The following is a 20,298-nucleotide window of genomic DNA, read 5'->3' on the forward strand; positions in this document are numbered from 1 at the left end:
TATCCATTTTAACTTATATTTTAGAATAATTTATAAACATTAGCATTTTATAATCAGTTGTAAATTATTTGTCATACTCCCAGTGAAACATACACGGTAGAATGGATGCATCGGGGTGTCTTGGCATTCTCTTAGGGGCCATTTCTTCCATTGCTCAGCCCTAGGAGAGTTGCAGATAAATTCATTCAATGAATATTTAGAGCTCTCTAAATATACAAAGAACTTGGCTAAATGATGCGGAATACAAGAAGTGAAACTGGTCACGAACTCAAATCAGTTTTCCCATTTCAGTCCTATCCATGAGTCAGTGAGGATGGAAGTTAACAATGGAACTATCTTATGATTTTAATTTTCCCCACTAACATTTTATCTTAAAATAACATTTTACAATATATCTGGCCTGAGATCATATGTAGCCAATTATACTAATATGTTCTTTTTATCCTCTTAGTCCTGAGTCTTTGAACGTGTGTTTCTTTTTCCCAGATTCTCTCTCAACTCCACATTCTAAGAAGCTAGTGCCCTAGGGTGGACGGTTGGTGGACTGGGGGGCTGGTAGACCTAGTGTTCATGTCCTTATGTTGACCCACACCACTTTGACATTGGTCTTGGCCAGGTGACTTGCTTTGGCCAATGGGATACTGGCAAACACGACAATAGCAGAGGTTACTGAACATATTGATATGCTCTTGCTCTTTGAGGCTTATCTTCTTGAAACCCAGTAGCCAAGCTGTGAGGAAACCCAAGCAGCTCCAAGGAAAGGCTAACGTGGAGGAAGAAAGGGACAGTGGTTTGTTTGCTGGGGTGATTTCAGTCCTTGGGGGACATTTAGCAATGTCTGGAGATATTTCTGGTTGTCACAATTGATGAGGAGGTGCTGCTGGTAGACAGACCAGGGATGCTGCTAAACATCCTACAACGAACAGGACAGGGCCCACAACGAAGAGTGACTCCTCTGCCCAAGTATCACGAATAAAAGGGCTTCAGAGAGAAAGTGTTCATCGTTAAATAAAAATCATCTCTAGCTCTTTATTTGAGCCTGTGTATTTACCAGTGACAGCTTTCTGGACAGACTGCTACTCATGATGATTTTAGATGATTGTCATCCATCCCAGTGGCACAGTCCCCCCTTGTTTACACTCAGCATTTAAGCATCATCAAAGCATTGAGCCAACAACCATTTTATTAGCTGTCCCAACCCAGATATTACTTCTTCCTGGTAGTATTGAAGTCATGGTTTGTGAAAATTCAATCATCGCTTCCAAACGCCCAGCCATTAACAGACTCAGAGGACAGGGGCTTTAGCTTCTACTGCTTAACAGAGTACATCTGTTTTGTTATCAAAGAACTGCAGCCTCACCATGCTAACAAGAAGCCGCTTTCCCTTTGAGAAGAACGTCGTGTATATATTTTGCCTACGAGACAAATTTTGAGTACATAAAAATTATAGTAATATCGTTGGTAGTAAATTTTATTAGGAGACTTTAAAATAATTACATTGGCAGACTCATTCAATAAAAATTTTAGACATATGGTTGAGTATGAGTATAAATCTCATTGCTATGGTAATTATCCATAAAATACACAGAGAATAAGTCATTGCAAGTAGGGTTTTCTCTTTCAAAAAAAAAAAAATAGAGCACCTACACATCTCCAGGTGGAATGAAAAGAGGGCAGAAGAGCTGCCAGAATTAGTGTTTGGGGCAATATTTTGGTAAGCAGGCGGGTGTAGGAGTTTAATAGAAACACTTGATGGACTAGGTAGTTTATTTTGCAAAGTACATAGACCTGGATGAAAAATTCCAATGATTTGAATTATCCCAACAACCCCCCAATGCCCAATAGTATGAAGTCAAATTAGAGCAGCCTACAACCTGCAAGTGGCCTTGTCTTCTTGATGGAGAGGCAATTTTCAGCAATGTCAGGTAAAAACCCAGACATTTATCTTACCTGTTTAATGCGTTTTCATTGAGGAATGTTAAACTGTGACCAGCATCATTAACACTGCGCGTCCTCCATCACCATGTAACACATCGCCTTCTCCTATGCCTGTATTTGCCTCTTGAGAAAACCTTTTGGCTCCTGTCTGCAGGGAGGGAGGGAAAAGTGGCGCCTCCAAAGAGGTTGAGGGCTGCTGCTGCTGCTGGGGGCCACCTGAGTCCTCTGAGTTGCTGCGATCTGGCTGGAGGGTTGCCGCATTCACCTAAAAATAAGGAATCTGGAAGGGCCTTGGTTCAATCCAACTCACCATCAAGAGCAATCTTGCCCCTTCCACCTGTGATCGGGGCTTAGATGGCCCCTGGCATTGCGGCTTTTTCAAGGAACCTAGGTAAATAATTCAGGATTTGTGGGCCAAGAGGAAAACCGGCGAGGATATCATGTAAGTAGATATGTAACAAGAGAGAAAACAAACTTTCACAATGTTTTATTGATGGAATCCAAACTAGAATAGTAATTGAGTGGGTTTTTTTTTCTTTTTTTTTTGCAGTACACACCCACTAATGAGAGAAAGGTGTTCCTTTTTGAAAGGGATAATATTTCTAATTGGAGTCCAAAGGTATTGTCGTCATTATCATCGATACACACATGTTCAAGAGTAAAACAATGTTTAGCGCTCTGGTACAAACAGGCAGCATGCGTTTGCAGACCCCCTGCAGTTGGGCACCAGTGATCTGCAACGGGTTTTGGGTTATTCCAGGTTGGGGGTCGCTCCTGGCTGCAAGGCGCCTCCATCGCCACTTTCCGCACCCTCCCTCTGTGCCCAGTTAATCCGGTTCATTGACTCGCCCCCGCGAAGCAGGACAGAAAAGTCAAGATTAGGGTCCCGCAGCTCTCCCTTGGAGCCAGGCCACCCAGGGTTTCTCATCCTATCGCCTTGGTGTTAGCATCCCCCGCCTGGCAGCACTCGCAGGAACTTTCTCCAAGCCTGCTCCCCCTCCCTCTCCCGCTCCGCCGGCTTCTCCTCCCGCCCCGCCTCCTCCCTTCCCGCTCCAGCTCCTCCTCCCCCGCCCCTCTCCCTTCAGCTCCTCCTCCGGCAGCTCCACCTCCGGGTTCCGCCGCTGCCCTTTCCCACCCCACCTCCTCCTCAAGCCCCTCCTCCCTCAGCTCGGTCCCCTCCAGCTCCTCCTACCGGAACCGCGGCTGTGCTTTCCCGCTCCTCCGCCCTCGGCTCCTCCTCCGAGCCCCGCAACTGCGCTTTTCCGTTCTTCCCACCCCGTAGCCCCTCCTTCCTCCGTCCGGGGCCCTCCAGCTCCGCCTCCGGGTTCCGCGGCTGCGCGTTCCTTTTCTTCTCGCCCCTCCTCCCGCAGCTCTGCCCCCTCCAGCTCCTCCTCCGGAGCCCGCGGCTGCGCTTTCGCGTTCTTCCCACCCCGCAGCCCCTCCTTCCTCCGTCCGGGGCCCTCCAGCTCCGCCTCCGGATTCCGCGACTGCGCGTTCCTTTTCTTCTCGCCCCTCCTCCCGCAGCTCCGCCTCCCTCCAGCTCCTCCTCCGAGACTTGCGGCTGCGCCTTGCGGTTCCTCGGGCTCCTCCTCCTCCTCCAGCCCCGTCTCTCCGGCTCCTCCTCCTGCCCGCTCCGCCCCCTCCAGCTCCTCTTAGCTCCGCTCCTGCTGGTGTCCTCCACTCGCGCTTTCCCGCTCTCGTCGGGGCCTCCCGTGCTTCTGCCGCCTGTGCCGCCCCGCGCCGCTTGTAGCCCCGCGCGCAACCATGCCCAACATCGTGCTCTTCAGCGGCAGCTCGCACCAGGACCTGTCCCAGCGCGTGGCCGACCGGCTCGGCCTGGAGCTGGGCAAGGTGGTCACCAAGAAGTTCAGCAACCAGGAGACCAGGTGGGGGCCGAGCCGGGGAGGGCGCTGGGCTTGCGGTTGCGGGGCCGGGCCGGGGCCGGCGCCCGCCCGGGACCCCCTCCGCGGCCGCCCGCTCCCCTTCCGGGGCGGGACGGCCACTATGCGGCCTCCGCGCCACCGCCGCGGCGTCCGGGAGAAGCCGAGGAGGGCGGCCCCAGCCCGGAAGAGCGACCTCGGGGCGGTCACAGGGTGTCGGGAAGAGGTGGGTGCAGCCGGCGGGAACCGCGTCGGTGCGGGGCACGCGGGGAGGGACGCCCCTGGGCGTGCTCGACCCGGGGTCCGGGTTCCTGCTGGGCAGATCCTAAGCCCCGGGCGGGCTCTGTCGGGAGCGTCCCGCCCACGTCCCCGGCCCCAGCAGCGCGCTGGATTCGCCGCGGACGGTTGAAAATGCCGCTTCCCTGCCATGCCCCAGAGATTCTGATCCGAGTCTGGGGGCGTTTTAAAAGCTCACAGGTGACAGAGTTGGGCGTCCAGGGTGCTGGTGTCTGAGTTATCCAGGTTGTGGTCCTGCATAGTGTTTAGAGCCTGGGAACTCGCGGGCGCACGTGCTGGGATCCCCTGTGCTGTTAACTTTTCTGCCTCAGAGTTGATGGACTTTTTTCAGCTTCGTCGTCGTCCTGGGTCTCTGCTGTGTCCGGCAGCAAGGCCATGATGGCTTGAGGGTAACTGCTGCCTCTGTCTCAGGTCCACAAGAAGTAGTCTGTTCTGTTCAGTGAGGTCAGGCCGGTGGCCCCCTCAGATATCTTTGGCAAAGATCCAGTTCAGCCAGCCTTTTCAACAAGTGGTGCTGGCACAGTTGTTGCAGCTGCCAAATAAAACCAAACACAGACACCCCCCCCCCAAACAAACCATCCCCCAAACAAAAATAAAAACAACTGCATCCGTACTTCCCACCATTTCAAAGATGAACTTGAAAATGGATCACGGGCCTAAATGAAAAACCTAAAACTAGAAACTTCTCGGAGGAAACAGGGGAGACAATTGAATGATCTTGAATTAGGCCAAGATGGCTTAGATACGGAGGAGAGATGTTACTCCATGTCCAGAAGCTGGAGTTGGCTGTTGAGTCAGCTCTCGGGGATATGGGAAGCCCTTCTTCCAGGTGGAAAATGCCTGGTATGCTGCCCTGACGGTAATGGAAGTGAAGAAACATTTGCGAATGGGTGTCTGATGGTACTAATGCAGGAGTCATTCAGCTAAAGAATGCCGCTTGGCATCCAGAGGTCTTGGAGGATGCCTAGGGCTCTGGAGAAGGATCGTCGATCTAGGTTTGAATGCGGCAGCATTTTGCCAGTCCCATGCACGTTGCAGGAGCTTTCAGAAGAGTGTGATAATGGGTGGTGGCCTGTAAGTCAAGGAGAAATTACTTGCTTTTGCCTGTTTTAGAACAGCCTCTTGATAATTGGAAATCAAGAGATTTCAGAAACCACTCAGCATGAAGTCCGGGCATTGCTTACGGAGTTACCTTCTATGCTTTTACATATGTTTGATGTTTTTACGATCTAGACTTTTAAAAGGTTAATTTCCTGACTGTTCTCTTTTCCACGAACTGTCTAGGTCCAGAGGTTGATTTTTACAAACAGGCCTTCCTGTGTCAGGTACGGTGCTAGGGATCCAGTTTTTACCAAGGTGGTCCTAGAGATGAGACGCAGACGGGCAAAAGGCTGAGAGCATTGATGCAATTTCTGTCCAGGGGCCCCTTCCTGACTCGATCCCTCAGCCAGGACCAGAAATCTGGTCTGCTGTCTGCTGGTGCTCACTGGCCCCATTCCTCATTTATAAGACACTGTCTGATTGGACACACAGTCTCCATGATTTCACCTTCTCATCTCTAAATCCTGTCAGCTCTGCAGGAGGATGTCGTCCCAGCTTTACCATAGACCCGTGAAATCCCACAGCGACATCCTAGGACAGCAGTGATGAGGGTGTCTGAAAGGCTGCTGTGACCCCTTCTACTGGTCACTTCACCTGCCTGCAGAGTCTGCTCTCTGGATTTTAAGACCCAAAGTTCTGGCTCTCCGTTGTGTAACACATCACCCCAGAACCTCATGGCTTAAAACAGTAATTGTTGATTGAACTCGCAGGCTGGCCATCTGGGCCGGACTCAGCAAGGAAGGCTTCGTTCCCTCCCATGTGGTGGCGTCAGGGACGCTTCACTGGGGCCAGATGATCCACTTCTGAAATGGTTCACTCACATGGCCAGTAAGTTGGCATTAGCTTTTGCCTGGGCGCGTGGTCAGGAACCTCAGTACCTATCCGTAGGGTGCTGGAGCTTCCTGATTGGAGCATGGAAGCTGAGGGCCAAATGCAAAGGATTCTAAAACACAACAAAGGGGAGCCACTAGGCTCTTAAGGCCTGAGCCCCAGAGGGCCTGGTCCCTTCTGTGCCCTTGTGTTGTCAAGCACGTAGTCTTCCCAGACCCAGGGGCTCGGACCACAGATCACACCTCTTGATGTGAAACGTGCTTGTCTGCGGCTGGCTTTTAATTACCGCACCCATTCCTTGTTGACACAGATAAACCCATCAGCCGCCTTCTCTCGGGAACAGTAAAGAGCCTCCATCTGCCCAGCCGGTGGATGCTGCCTTCTGGCCACGGTTTTTAAAAGACCTCAAATAAAGATCAGTCGTGACCATCCTGAAGAGTAGAAGCAGGAATAGCTTGGGAAAAAAGTTGCCATGGTGATTTCTGGACTGCTCGGCAGGGGGATTGAGGTTGCTGAGAAAGACTAGGCCAGAGAAGTTGAAGTTTGGGGAGAGACGGTCGGCAGACCAGAAGCTGGTGAACCTTTTCTGTAAGGGGCCAGGTAGCGAGGCTCTTGGGCTTTGTGGGCCCGGGGCAGCCCCGTTGCTGCCGCATCCTAAGTTCTGGAGGACCGAAGTGGAACACTCTGTTCCTTCTGGAGGCTTGAGGGACGCCTGGCTCTGACCCTGCTTCCGTGCTCGCATCTCCTTCTCTGACCTCTTCTCACTGCCTCTTCCTTTTTTAAGGACCCTCGTGATGCCTTCGGGCCCACGAGAATAATCCAGGGTAACCTCCCTGTGTTAAGGTCAGCTGACTAGTAGCCCTCATTGCCTCTGCCCCTCTGCTTCCCCTTTGCCTTGTAAATGAACACACAGGTTCTGAGGGGTGGGACAGGGACGGTCTTTGGGAGCCCGTTGCCCTGCCTGCCACGCCATCCTCGGCTCATGGGCTGAGCTGTCTCGGAGCGTGGTTTCCAGGTCGACTTCTCCGCACGGCGGAAGGGATGTTCACCCAGGACTTAGGTTTATTTAGCTGCTTGGTACCCAAGCTCGGAGGGGCTGCAGAGAATTCTGTCTCGCTCGCATCCTGAGGTTGGCCTCGTACTCTTGCATCTATGGCAGAGCACCTGGACGGCGTGACCGGCTCTGGCCAAAGCTCATTTTCAGATCCCATCAGCTTGAAAAATGGCATTTTGTTGTTTGTCTTTTCAGGGCTGCACCTGCGGCATATGGAGCTTCCCAGGCTAGGGGTCGAATTGGAGCTGCAGCTGCCGGCCACAGCCTCAGCAACATGGGATCTGAGCCGCATCTGCGACCTCCACCACAGCTCACGGCAACACTGGATCCTTAACCCACTGAGCGAGGCCAGGGATCAAACCTGCATCGTCACGGACACTTTGTTGGGTTCTTAACCCACCGAGCAGCACCTGCAACTCCTGTTGTTGGTTTTTTGTTTTTTGGGGGGTGGAAGAGTTAGCTGGTGGCTTAAGCAGGTTAAAGATCCAGCGTTGTCACTGCTGTGCCGTGGGTTCAGTCCCTGGCCTGGGAACTTCTGCGCCACAGGTGCGGCCAAAAAAAAAAAAGAAAAAAGAAAAAAGAAATGGCGTTTTGGTCTCATAATTATTTTACTTGAAGTCGGGTAGAAGCTTTAGTTGCTTCAGATAGATTACTGTGTGGCATTCCAGATGGCATTTGTAATTACATTTTCTCTGGAAATAACTGGCTCAAGAGATTTTAGTAAGATGATACCCTCGGGTGAGGGTTCCCGATGGCAGGAGCAGGGGCACCAGGAATCGTACGTGTCTGCTAGCATTGGACCGCCTCACTCTCATGTTGAACACTCAGAATGCTATGCCCGAAATCCGGAAATTTGCTGATAGGCAGTTTTTGAAGACTTTAGCTCCGATTTGCACTTTCTTGAGAAGCTCCTAGAGGATGCTCATCCACAGAACAAGGAAGTACACCAAGAAACGGTACAGAACGTGGGAAATCCAGGGCAAGGGAGGTGGGGACGGAATCCCTAGGGGGCAGCTGTGCCCAGAGAGACGGAGAACCCAGGTCGGCCAGCTCAGGAGAGAGGGGCCAAGGGCAATGGGATGGACGTGGCCCTCGAGGCCCCTGGCGTTGATGTCTCGGGCTTACGTGTTGAGGCTGCCATTTGTACCTAGAAAACTTAGCAGAGGAAAGGATAGGATGCTTTTCTTCAGGGCAAACAACCACCCCCCCGCCAAAAAAAAAGTCATGCATAAAAGGAACGTATAAACTTGGCTTTCGGTTTACTCTCTGGCTCAGTTCTGAGCAGCATTGACCCAGTTAACAGGTAGCGCTCCTTTGCTTCGAAATGCTGGTCTGTGCTGGGAGGATGACGAGATGAGATGGGAAGGCCCCACAGGGAGGGGGTGATGGCTGGGATGGGGAGGAGCCTGGGAGAGGGTGGCGATAAATCCCTGTCCTTGGTGGTAAGAAGTCAGCGCACGATGCCCACGATGTCAAGTCCAGATGAATTAGTCCAAGCATCAGCCAGGGGCTCTGAAGATAGTATCTCAAAACCACAGCCAGAGTTGAAACAGGGAATTCCCTGACAGTCTAGTGGTTAAGACTCTGCACTTTCACCCCTGCGGCCCGGGTTCAAGCCCTGGTCTGGGAATGGATCCTACATCAAGCTGTTGCTTGCTGCGGCCAAAAAAAAAAAGAAGAAGTTGAAATTGGCTGTCTCTGGGCTGTTTATTTGTTATAAGTGTTACAGAATGGTTTGAATTTTTTGCGGGGGGGTCTTTTAGGGCTGCACCTGAGGCATATGGAGGTTCCCAGGCTAGGGTCGAACTGGAGCTGAAACCGCTGGCGTGCGCCACAGCCACAGCAACTCGGGATTTGAGCTGTATCTGTGACCTACACCACAGCTCACGGCAACACCGGATCCTTCACCCACGGAGCAAGGCCAGGGATCGAACCCGCATCCTCACGGATGCTAGGCAGGTTCATTAACCACTGAGCCACGATGGGAACTCCTGAGTCTTTTTAAGCAATGTGCATATGTAACATGAAAAGAGGTTAAAAAACAAACCCTGAAATATAATATTTCTCCAAAGAGAGTTAATGTGATAGGCCTGAGACGAATTCTTTTTTTTTTTTTCTCCCCACTGTACAGCAAGGGGGTCAGGTTATCCTTACATGTATACATTGCAATTACAGTTTTCCCCCCACCCTTTCTTCTGTTGCAACATGAGTCTGAGACGAATTTTAAAGAGCATATGAGGTCCCCTCATACATGAAAAAGACCCTTTGCACAGTGGCAAAGGCTCTGCTGGCCTCTGGGAACCTCACTTTTGCCAGGCTTCGCGCCCTTAACCTGTATGAGTGGCTCACTGCTAGCCTGTGCGACCCACGTGGTTCACGCTGAGTCCCTGTGAGTCTGGAATTTGGGTGATCCACAGGCAGAGGGTGCCCACGTGCCTGGCCCCCAATAAAACCCCGGGCACCGGGTCTCACGGGAGCTTCTCCAGTCGACACGCGTCGTCACACCCGTCTTGTGTGGTCACGCGTGTGTTGTCACAGCTCACGGCTGGTGGCCATTCCCCCGTCGTCCGTGACTCCCCAGGGTTGAAGAGGAAGGAGTCTCAGAAGCTTGCTCCTGGTGGCCCCAGACCTCGCCCGAGCGCCCTTTCCCTTGGCTGATCTGGCCCCGTCTCCTTTCAGTGTGGGCAGGCCTGGCCGCCGGGAGCCGGGCGGGCTGAGCCCCGGCCAGTCGCCAGCCCCCTGGGGTGGGCCCAGCCACACTTGCCTGGTGACGGGCGGCGTCTTCCTTTCCCTAGCGTGGAGATTGGCGAAAGCGTGAGGGGGGAGGATGTGTACATCATCCAGAGTGGCTGCGGCGAAATCAACGACAACCTGATGGAGCTGCTCATCATGATCAACGCCTGCAAGATCGCCTCCTCCTCCAGGGTGACCGCCGTGATCCCATGCTTCCCCTACGCCCGGCAAGACAAAAAGGACAAGGTATGGGGCTGGGGGTCCTGGTGGAGGAACCCGCTCGGACTCCCTGGCTGTGTTTCTTTTCCCGTCTTGGTACTTCTGGGTCCCTGGAAAGTGCTTTCTATTGTGCGATCAAGTAACTAGGCTTTCTCCCCTTGGCTTTAGCAAAGGTTTGTCTTTGGACCAGTCATCATGCTGATACTTGTAGAGAGAGAAACAGATAAGAGGGTATTTTGCAGGTGTGAAAACACCATTTCTCTAGTCCTTGTGAAATTGCTGTGTATCTTTGTGGTGGTGGATAGAACTAGACACCCCCCCCCCCAGTGAGTCGGAAGCAGATCACTGGATTCTCTGAGTGTCAGGATCCTGGTTGTGATCCCCTTCTGTAGTTTCGAAAAATGTTACCATGAGGAACTGGGCCACACTGGCATCTCATCTTGCACCTCATCTCAAGATCCAAAGTGTCATTTATACCATTATCTCTTTCTCACCTCCCAAGAAGAGTGAAGTTCATATTGTTGAGTTACTCTTTTTCTAACACGAGCCCTGTAGGAGGCTCTGGGAGTTGCAAGAAGAAATTGCAGACATGGTCTCTGCCTCCAAAAGAAGTCAGCGAGGTTGGAGTCGGAGGGGAGCTTTCAGGGGGATTGTATTGCTTTGCCAGTGTTGCCATTAACAAACGACCACCCATGGGGAGGCTTAGGTGTACTCAGGTGTACACAAGTGTACTCTCTCCCTGTCCTGGAGGCCAGACCTCAGGGGTCAAGGTGCCAGCAGGCCCACGTCCTCTGACGACTCAGCGGGGAGCCTTCTTTGGCTCCTCCTGTTCCTGGTACCTCCTGCCATTCCTTGGCTTCTGGTAGCCGCCTTCCTGTGTCTCTCTGTGTCCTTCCGTCTTTGATTAAAGGATAGCCTTGGGGTGTAGCCCCCCCCCTCCCCCCGGCCCCTCATCCAGAAAGATCTCGTCTTGATCTCACCTTACCTCTGCCAAGACCCGATTTCCCAATGAGGTCACGGCCTGAGGTTCTGGGTGGACACGGGTTTGGGGACCACCACCCACCCCTCTACAGGGGTCAACTCTTAAGCTGTTGTCCACCTTGTATTGTAGGAATAGGTGTTCGTTCAGTTCCAGGTGAATCCTTGCAGTTGACTAGACACTGCCGCCCAGTGACGGGGTGACTGGTGATGAGAGAGATTTTCCCCAGTACACCTCCATCTCCATAATTCTTGTTCTGTAACAACCCAACTTTCTCAACAGCACGTAAGATCCCCTCCTAAATGGGGGAAAAAAAAAAAGTCCCTTTATAAATTTGAATTCCTATAGCAAGGTCCCCCTAAATTTCAGTGCGCACGTGTTCACATGTAGTTTCCAGAGCCCATGGTGAACACAGCTTCGTTTCTCACTACAAATTTGATCTCCAGAACGCCATCCTGCCCTTGCAACATGATCTCCATATATATTAGAAGGGAGTCAGCAGACTGTGTCTCGAGGGCCGTCCAATCTCTGTGGTGACTGCCAAACTCCAGTTGTGATTCCAAGACAGTACGTCAATGAACAGACGTGGCTGTGTGTCATGAAAACAGTTGTTTGTGGACATGGACATGTGAATTTTAGATAAGTGCCACGTGCCATGAAGTGTTCAGTCTGTCTGTCTGTCTGTCTGTCACTTGGTGACTTGGCTTTAGCTTGTAGGCCGCCCAAACCTTGACTGCCATCTGCTGCTGTGAAGCATTTGACTTTCCACCTGGCATTCATGGAGCTGCTCTTTTGCTCCCATGCCCGCGGCACAGGGACATTGCTGGGCCCGTGATTGAATCCCAGCTGCAGCTGCAGCTTACGCCACAGCTGCAGCAATGCCGGATTCTTAGCCCAGTGTGCCACAGTGGGAACTCCTGTGGAGCTGCTTTTATTCTCAACTTGACTTGCAAGTTTTATGTGCATTTTTAGCTGCTAAATAGACATTTCCTTTTTGTCCCCTCAGCGTGGTCTGTTGTCTTAGCTCTTCCTCCTGAGTGTTCCCATGAGATTGTTTAGCATCTTCATCCTTGTCCCTGTCATCAAGGAGCTAATATTCTGCTACTATTTCTCTTTCGCATAACAGGAGGTTTAGCACATTCCGTATTCTGTAATTTGGCATCAGATTGTCCTTTCACTTCTAGTAGCTTTTGCATTTGGCACGAAGATATTTGATACATTGCTTCTGCTTTGGTAAGTTGCTCCTTTTACTATTACATAGCCCTTGTCCACTGTGTAACAGTTTGTCACCCTAACCTGCTTTTTAACTGATACACATACTGAGACACCAGCATTTTTGTTGTTGTTGCACCGGTGTCTGATGGGCAGTCACCTCTTACTCCAAGATGATCTCTTCGGACTTCCCTTCATGGCTCAGTGGTTAACAAACTGGACTAGGATCCATGAGGATACAGGTTCGATCCCTGGCCTCGCTCAGTGGGTTAAGGATCTGGCATTGCTGTGAGCTGTGGTGTAGGTCACAGATGCGGCTCAGATCCAGTGTGGCTGTGGTGTAGGCCGGCAGCTGTAGCTCCGATTCGACCCCTACCTAGCCTGGGAAGCTGCATGTGCCACAGGTGCAGCCCTAAAAAGCCAAAAAAAAAGATGGTGTTTTCAAACCATGTTTCTTATGTGCATTCATCATGAAGTCTTTATGGTATAGAGAAACTAGCACTGGCTGGGTGGCTGGTGTCCTGCCTCCACAGGGGATGTGACACTGCCCCTGGCCTCTGGCCTCTACTTGCCAACAGCGCCCCCTATTGCTGTGCTGATGACAAGAGCCCTCCAAAGCTTTTGACACCCTAGCAGGCTTCACTGTTGTTCTCTGGGACTGCATTGTTCGGCTGTCTCTTGACCCATGTTCCCGTCATTGAACATCTAGATGGGATTTCCTTGAGGGGCCATGTTGAGCACCAGTTTCTTTCTTTCTTTGGTTTTTTGCTTTTTCGGGCCGCACCCGCGACATATGGAGGTTCCCAGGCTGGGGGTCCAGTCGGAGCTGTAGCCGCCGGCCTACGCCAGAGCCACAGCCACGCGGGATCCCAGCCGCGTCTGCAACCTACACCCCAGCTCACGGCAACGCCGGATCCTTCACCCACGGAGCAAGGCCAGGGAGCGAACCCGCAACCTCATGGTTCCTAGTTGGATTCATTTCCGCTGTGCCATGATGGGAACTCCAAGTTTCTTTGTTTCTTTTGGCTGTGGCATGCTGCAGCTTAAAGTGCCATCTGAGTTCCCAGATCAGGGATTGAACCTGGGCTGCAGCATTCAACACACTGAATCCTAACTACCAGACCACTAGGGAACTCTCCCATCTTGTCAGTTTTTAAAGCTTGTCACATTTCCACTTTGAGCAAGACAGCATCTTATACATTGAATAAGTTCTGGACTATATGAAAGTCTTTGTGCTGATTGGGCTGGTTCACAAAATGTGTGGCCTTTGACCTTGATCTGCTTTTTTTTTTTTTTTTTTTGCTTTTTAGGGCCGCACCTGCGGCATCTAGAGGTTCCCAGGCTATAGAGGTTGAATCGGAGCTGCGGCTGCCGGCCTGCACCACAGCCACATGGGATCCGAGCCTTGTCTGCGACCTACACCACAGCTCACGGCAATGTGGGATCCTTAACCCGTTGAATGAGGCCAGGGATTGAACCCACATCCTCATGAGTCCTAGTTGGGTTCCTTACCACTGAGGCACGACGGGAACTCCTTGATCTACTTTTCATTAGGGGAGTCGAATGTTTTGTTTTCCATTGCTGTACCTTGACTGCCTTTGTTGAAATGCCATACGCATTTTTCTCTTTATTATTGTCTGTAATGTCACTTCACCGGTGCATCATTTTTCCTGCAAGACGCCCTTGGGTGTGGCGCCAAGTTATGAAACATGGTACAAAAACCAAGGAGGAGATTGCAAAGTATGAACTTAGAAAGTATGCCTGTGTCTTGGCTCCCAGAAGTAAAAAATGCTTGGTGCCATGGAGAGATGAGAACGGAGGAATCTTCTGGCAGGTTATCAAGTTAGAGGAAGAGCCCCCAAATTGATGAGTCAGGTTCCTGTGATCGATTTGTTCTTTTAATTATCCTGGGATTTTTATTAGACTGAATAATTCTCACAGTCAGTGAGGTTGGTGACTAAGCCTTGGCAGCTCGGTGTGTAGAGAGATTCTGTTATTGATATTTATTGAAGAACTGTCGTGTGCAGGGTACAGCGCTGGGTGCTGCAGATAATGTAGAAATCTCCCAAACCAATCTTGGGCCCTTGAGGGATGGCCTTATGGTGTACTTGTGAACTTTGCATCGCACTTAAAGTAGCTTTTTTGTGTTAAGGGCCGCACCTGTGGCATAGGGAGGTTCCCAGGCTAAGGGTCTAATTGGAGCTGCACCTGCCAGCCTACGCCACAGCCTTAGCAACGCCAGATGTGAGCCGCGTCTGCAACCTACACCACAGCGCACGGCAACACCAGTTCCTTAATCCGCTGAGCGAGGCCAGGGATCGAACTTGCATCCTCATGGATCCTAGTCAGATTGTCTCCACTGCGCCACAACGCGAGCTCCCTAAAATAGCTCTTGATGTTGGTCTTTGAGTGCATGGCCTAAGGTGGCCCCAAGTGGTGGAGGCCAAATACTCTGTCCCTTGAGAAGTTCAGAGCTTTGAACCAGATCTGAAGCTTGAAGGGCACTGGGCTCAGCAGAGATGGTGGCGAATTAAGGGTAAGGCAGGAGTGCAGGCAAGAGGGAAGGAGCAGCCCAGTACCCACTGCGAGGATGGACCCTTCCTTGTGGCTGACGTCTGGAGGGTGGAGCTGGGGGGCCGACCACTTCTCAGTAGCTAAAACATACTGGCGGAAGGACTTTTTATCCCACAGGCGACATGGAGCAGAGCAGGAGAATTACATGATGAAAAGCTGAGTTACACTATATAGTTAGTTGAAAAGTTTGCACTATTCAAAAAAAAAAAAATGAGGAAACTATTTCTCCCAAATCTCACTTTCTAGAGACATCTTCCATTAACATTCTGGGGTGTTTCCTCTCTTTGTGTATAGAAAAAAAAAAGTATGTGTGTGCTTGTATTATTATAAAGTAGTAGGGTTTTTTGAGAAAAGAATGGTGTTATTAGAGAAAAGAAAAATAAGCTGTTTACATTGTGATATAATCGCCGTGTGTTTGCATGAGTATTGTGTGTGTGTGTTTAACAGGGATCATTTATTTGTTATCATTTGTTGCTATTTTGAATGAAATCTTTTTTGTTTTCAGCTTTATTGAGGTTTGACACTGTTTAAGTTTGAGTGAGATCTTCTTTTAAGCTTGTGTTTCCTTTTTTTGTGGTATATAGGAACACTATTTACAGCAAAATGCGCAACTCTTGTCGTCTAATCGTGCCTGTGTGGTTCCTTGGATTTGCTTTGATGGGGATGGAGCTACCGTCCAGGGCGGATGGTGTGGGAACTAAAGCTATGAGCAGTTAGGTGGCTGCAGAGAGGATTCAGCGTCAGGCTGCATCTCCTTCTCTAAAGAGCAAATTATGCATCACCAGAAGGCGTTCCTTCTTCAGGCTGGTTTTGCTTTAATTTGGAACACTATTCGCTCCCAGCCATGGTGCAGAAACTCATCTTTAAGGGCTGGCCTTGGCCTCCAGGGCTCTGCAGCACGTGCCTCTGCCTCCCTTCCCGCGCCCCCTCACACTTGCTGCTGGACCTCTGCCTGTGGCCACGCTAGGCTTGGTCCCATCCACGGATGTGACCTCTCAGCCTCCAGGACGTCACAGAGGCTGCTCTTTCTGGAATGCTGGTCTCGCCTTAAAAGTGCTCTGTCCGGGCTCCAGCCTTGCCGTGAGCTGTGGTGTAGGTCGCAGACATGGCTCAGGTCCCATGTGGCTGTGGCTGTGGTGTAGGCCGGTGGCTACAGCTCCGATTCGACCTCTAGCCTGGGAACCTCCATGTGCCGAAGGTGTGCCCCCCCCAAAAAAAAAATTTTTTTTTTCTTTTTTTTAAGAGAAGTGCTTTCCCCAGAGAGGCCTCTGACAACCAGGGTCTTTAAACTCGATATCCTTCCTGCTACTGTCTGTCTCTCTCACTTTCCGTCTCGGTATCTCTTTTTCTACATACTTGTCACAACTGGAAGTCTATCAGTTGGGATATTACATGTATTTAGGTATATAATTATTCGCTTCTTTGATATTTGTTCTCTCTTCCCCGTGTCAAGCACCTTGTCTCACAGCAGTAGATGTAAAAAGTATTTGGTGAATAAAAGGGGATGCGCATCTTTAGCTGTTAAAATTTACAACTTTATTAAGAATTCATTTAAAGAATTAAGTTCCTATTATTGAAGTGTTTAAGGAATTTTATTTTATTTATTTATTTTTTTTGTCTTTTGTCTTTTTGTTGTTGTTGTTGTTGTTGCTATTTCTTGGGCCGCTCCCGCGGCATATGGAGGTTCCCAGACTAGGGGTCGAATCGGAGCTGTAGCCATCAGCCTACACCACAGCCACAGCAACGCTGGATCCGAGCCGCGTCTGCAACCTACACCACAGCTCACGGCAACGCCAGATCGTTAACCCACTGAGCAAGGGCAGGGACCGAACCCGCAACCTCATGGTTCCTAGTCGGATTCGTTAACCACTGCGCCACGACGGGAACTCCTGTTTAAGGAATTTTAAATTATTTAATGTTAATTTTCCTCACGGGGAGTAAAGCATCTGCGCTTCCTCTTTCTCCTGGAAATCGTAGTGGGAGGACTCTAATGCACCCCTCTCTTCCTTGTTATAAAATCCGTGCCTTCATATTTTATATTTCAGAGTCGTGCTCCGATTTCAGCAAAACTTGTGGCCAATATGCTGTCGGTGGCTGGGGCAGATCACATCATCACCATGGACCTGCATGCCTCTCAGATCCAGGTTCCAGCATGTTCTTGGTTGTCCTCGGTCGGGGTGGGGGCTTAATGCACGTGGTTCGTTCCTAACTGGTGAATATTTTTCGAAGGAGGTAACTTGATTTGTGTCTCTGAGTTTGTAGCATGGTGACTCTCTTGGATTTTCATCCTTACTGAACTTCGAATTTAATGTTGATATCGCCTGTCCCCAGCCCAGCCTTGCCACTGCTCACTTTTGGAGGAGCAAGAATGGCTTCTCAGTAGAAACTCTAAAATTCCCTCTCAACTTCTGGAAAATAGGTAGAAAAGGAGAATCATAATGCAGGTTTTCGGTTTTTTTTTTTTTTTAAACTCTTCGTAATGTAGTTACTGTATCTGTAAAACCAGCCAAGCGCTCTGTGATAGCTATTTGGCTTCTAATAAGGTGCTTAAGTAACAGCAAACCTCTCCTCCCCCACTGCCCTGCAAGCCATTCTCCTTTTCCTTAGGATACAGGGTAAGATAATAGCCTGGGTCCCCAAAGATATGGATTGGACTGAAATCTCCTCCTGGAACTTATTTGTCTGGATTTAATTCTGTTAGAGTTAAGAAAAGGGAGTCTGCACTGACATAGAAACAAACTTAGGACTACCAAAGTGGGGCAGGTTTGGGGGGGTAAATTTGGAGTTTGGGATTCGCAGATACACACTACCTTATATCAAATAAACAGCAGAGACCTGCTGCATAGCACAGGGGGCTATATTCATTATGTTGTAGTAACCTATAATGGAAAAGAATCTGAAAAAGAATATATATGTGTGTATGTATATATGTATGTATGTGTATATATATATATCTCTCTCTCTCTAAACCGAGTTACTTTTTGTACACTTGAAACTAACACAGTATCGTAAGTCAACTATACTTCCAAAAAGAAGTTCCCATCGTGGCTCAGTGGTTAGCAAAGCCGACTAGCATCCATGAGGACGCGGGTTTGATCCCTGGCCTCGCTCAGTGGCTTAAGGATCCGGCGTTGCCTTGAGCTGTGGTGTAGGTCGCAGACGTGGCGGATCCTGCATGGCTGTGGCCGTGGTGTCGGCCGGCAGCTGTAGGTCCGATTCGCCCCCTAGCCTGGGAACCTCCATATGCCAAGGGCACAGCCCTAAAAAGGCCCCCCCCCAAAAAAAAAGTTTGAAAGAAAGAAAGGGGGAGTCTGTTGCTAAGGCTTCTTTTGAATAAAAAATTCATTTCGTGAACGAGGAGCTCTTTGTAAAAACCCTGCTCCAGTGTGGTCCCCACTTCCCCCCCTTAGGGCTTCTTTGATATCCCCGTGGACAACTTGTACGCGGAGCCCGCGGTCCTGCAGTGGATTCCGGAGAACATCGCCGAGTGGAGGAACTGCATCATCGTTTCCCCTGATGCCGGCGGCGCCAAAAGGTACCGACTGCCCGGGGGAGGGGGGGCCCACAAGGCGGGTCTCTGCGCTCCTGGACCGCTTTTTCTGTTCCGGGTGTGTCAGATCAGGAGGCAGGTCTTAAGTTCGTTAACAGTGTGTGTTGCCAGCGAGCACGTCGGTAGCCAGCAGGCTCTACTTCCAGCGCGGAGAGCTGCGCCTTTCACGCGTCATCACTCGTGGAGGAAGAGCACACGCAAACGCACGTGTGCACACAGAGAGTGATTTTCAGCAAAGAATGTTTTGAGTTATTTTTAAAGTTTAAATTTCTCATTGTCAAGGCAGTGAGCCTAATTGTAAAACTGGGCTTTTAATCAACAGCACGATTGACCAGGCTAGTCCTTCTCACCAGAAGAGGAAGCCAAAAGAGGCCTGGATTTTAAATCCAAGTCCGCAGAGCAGCAAGAAAGAGAGATGTCTGTGGCCAAGAAATCAAGCTACCCACACTCGGGTAGCTTGGAGGATGGGCGTCGGATCCAGGAAGAGGCAGCTGGCTTGGGTGTTCCTGCCCGCGTGGGGGGTCTCTGGAGATAGGGGAGGTGACGGGGAGACCTCTCCCCTACAGCCCAGGGCGGAAAGCCAGGCGTGGCCCTGGGCCTTTGCCTGCGGCCAGAAAGTAGCCACCCAGGAGAGCGCCAGCGGAGGGTCTGTGCCAGGGGCAAATGTGCGGAGGGATCCGCCTCCTTCTCCGGGTGCGCAGGTCCCCAATTCCACGAGCCCCGCTATGTGGGAAGCCCTCCCGGTTGAAGACCACCTGGTCATGCTTGACAGCCAGGTTAGAAAAGCCAGGGCTGCAGCGCCTGCACATAACAGGGGGGTGGGCAGCCAACACCATGGGGGTCACAGAACCCTTGCCAAGCCGTAATGTGACAGAAAGTAATAAGGTGCAGAAAGCATCGGAGCGCCGCGCGCTCAATGGCATAGAAGGCGGTGCTGAGCAGCAGGTCCAGAGGGCTTCAGCAAATCCAGGGGAGTTAAGGAGCCATGGGTACAGACAGTTGAGGATCGGGGTGAAAATGATGCAACTCTGATTGGATCCAGGGTACTTTATTGCACCTGGAGACTCAGTGACTCAGCGTTACCTCGTCGAGCGGCACAGCTGCTGTCTGGGTGGGAAAGAGTGGAAGGGGCTTTTAAGGCCCAGGCAGGGCCCTCGGTCAGGAAGGGAGAGGTAGGAGTTCCCATAGTGGCACAGCGGAAATGGATCTGAGTAGTCTCCATGAGGACATAACACTGGATCCTTAACCTACTGTGCCGGGCCAGGGATCGAACCTACGTCCCAGTGCTTCCAAGGTGCCCCCATCCTGTTGTGCCACAGTGGGAACTCCCATAACTTGTTTTTAATAACAACTTATGCAGGTAGAATTCATGGACCTGCAGTTAATCCATTTTAAAGTGGGTGGGTCAGTGGTTTTGTGTATTCAGAGGTAGGCGTCTATCACGACTATCGAATTCCAGAACATTTTCATCAGCCCAGAGGGTGACCTCCCCCACTCCCTCTCCCTCCAGCCCTCGGCCGCCACCAATCACCGTTCTGTCTGTGGAATTGCCTCTCTGGCCACTTCGTATACTAGATGCATCATAAAACATGTGGCTTTCGCGTCGGGCATATTTCTCGTTTTGACCAGAACAGCTTGACTTTGATAGCTAAGAAGCCAAAAGAATCACAGATTCCACAAACTTGTGTGGCCTTGTCTTTTCCTATCCCGACCCTGTTTTTTTTTAATGCGTTGTCTAAAACTAAACATACTCTTTGCCAAACTTCAAACAGGGAGATGGTCCTTCCTGAGAGGCCTCTCTTCTTTCCGAAGGGAGAATTTCCTTATTCAAACATACCGCTCCTTTTTTAATGTCACACAGATGCTCATATGCTGCACACACGTCTTCACTGTTTTTTGAAAACGTGTTCCGCCTTAGCAGGCTGTGCTG

At 50.6% G+C, this 20,298-nt stretch overlaps 2 protein-coding genes across 4 annotated transcripts in view; one reads left to right on the top strand and one right to left on the bottom strand.

Annotated features, from left to right (window-relative positions):
- LOC110257839 (uncharacterized) lies at positions 1–3,704 on the bottom strand. Its single transcript, XM_085008483.1, has 4 exons — positions 3,624–3,704; positions 3,131–3,562; positions 1,951–2,203; positions 1–160 (listed from the first exon to the last, which is right to left on the bottom strand). Exons 1-3 carry the CDS (start codon positions 3,702–3,704, stop codon positions 1,979–1,981), a joined length of 738 nt encoding a protein of 245 aa, XP_084864609.1. The 3' UTR covers positions 1–160; positions 1,951–1,978.
- PRPS2 (phosphoribosyl pyrophosphate synthetase 2) overlaps positions 3,574–20,298 on the top strand; it is a 27,553-nt gene continuing 10,828 nt past the window's right edge. The window contains exons 1-4 of one of the 3 annotated variants that reach the window (XM_085006167.1): positions 3,574–3,824; positions 9,897–10,080; positions 16,864–16,962; positions 18,229–18,353. In XM_085006167.1, coding sequence (XP_084862293.1) covers positions 3,703–3,824; positions 9,897–10,080; positions 16,864–16,962; positions 18,229–18,353 — 530 coding nt within the window. In that variant the 5' untranslated portion in view covers positions 3,574–3,702. 3 annotated transcript variants of the gene reach the window in all.

Source organism: Sus scrofa, chromosome X (genome assembly GCF_054392235.1).
Source record: "Sus scrofa isolate SSC_HxYL_T2T_F1_AM1 chromosome X, Sscrofa_HxYL_maternal_Yorkshire_Landrace_v2.0, whole genome shotgun sequence".
Classification (NCBI taxonomy): Eukaryota; Metazoa; Chordata; class Mammalia; order Artiodactyla; family Suidae; genus Sus; species Sus scrofa.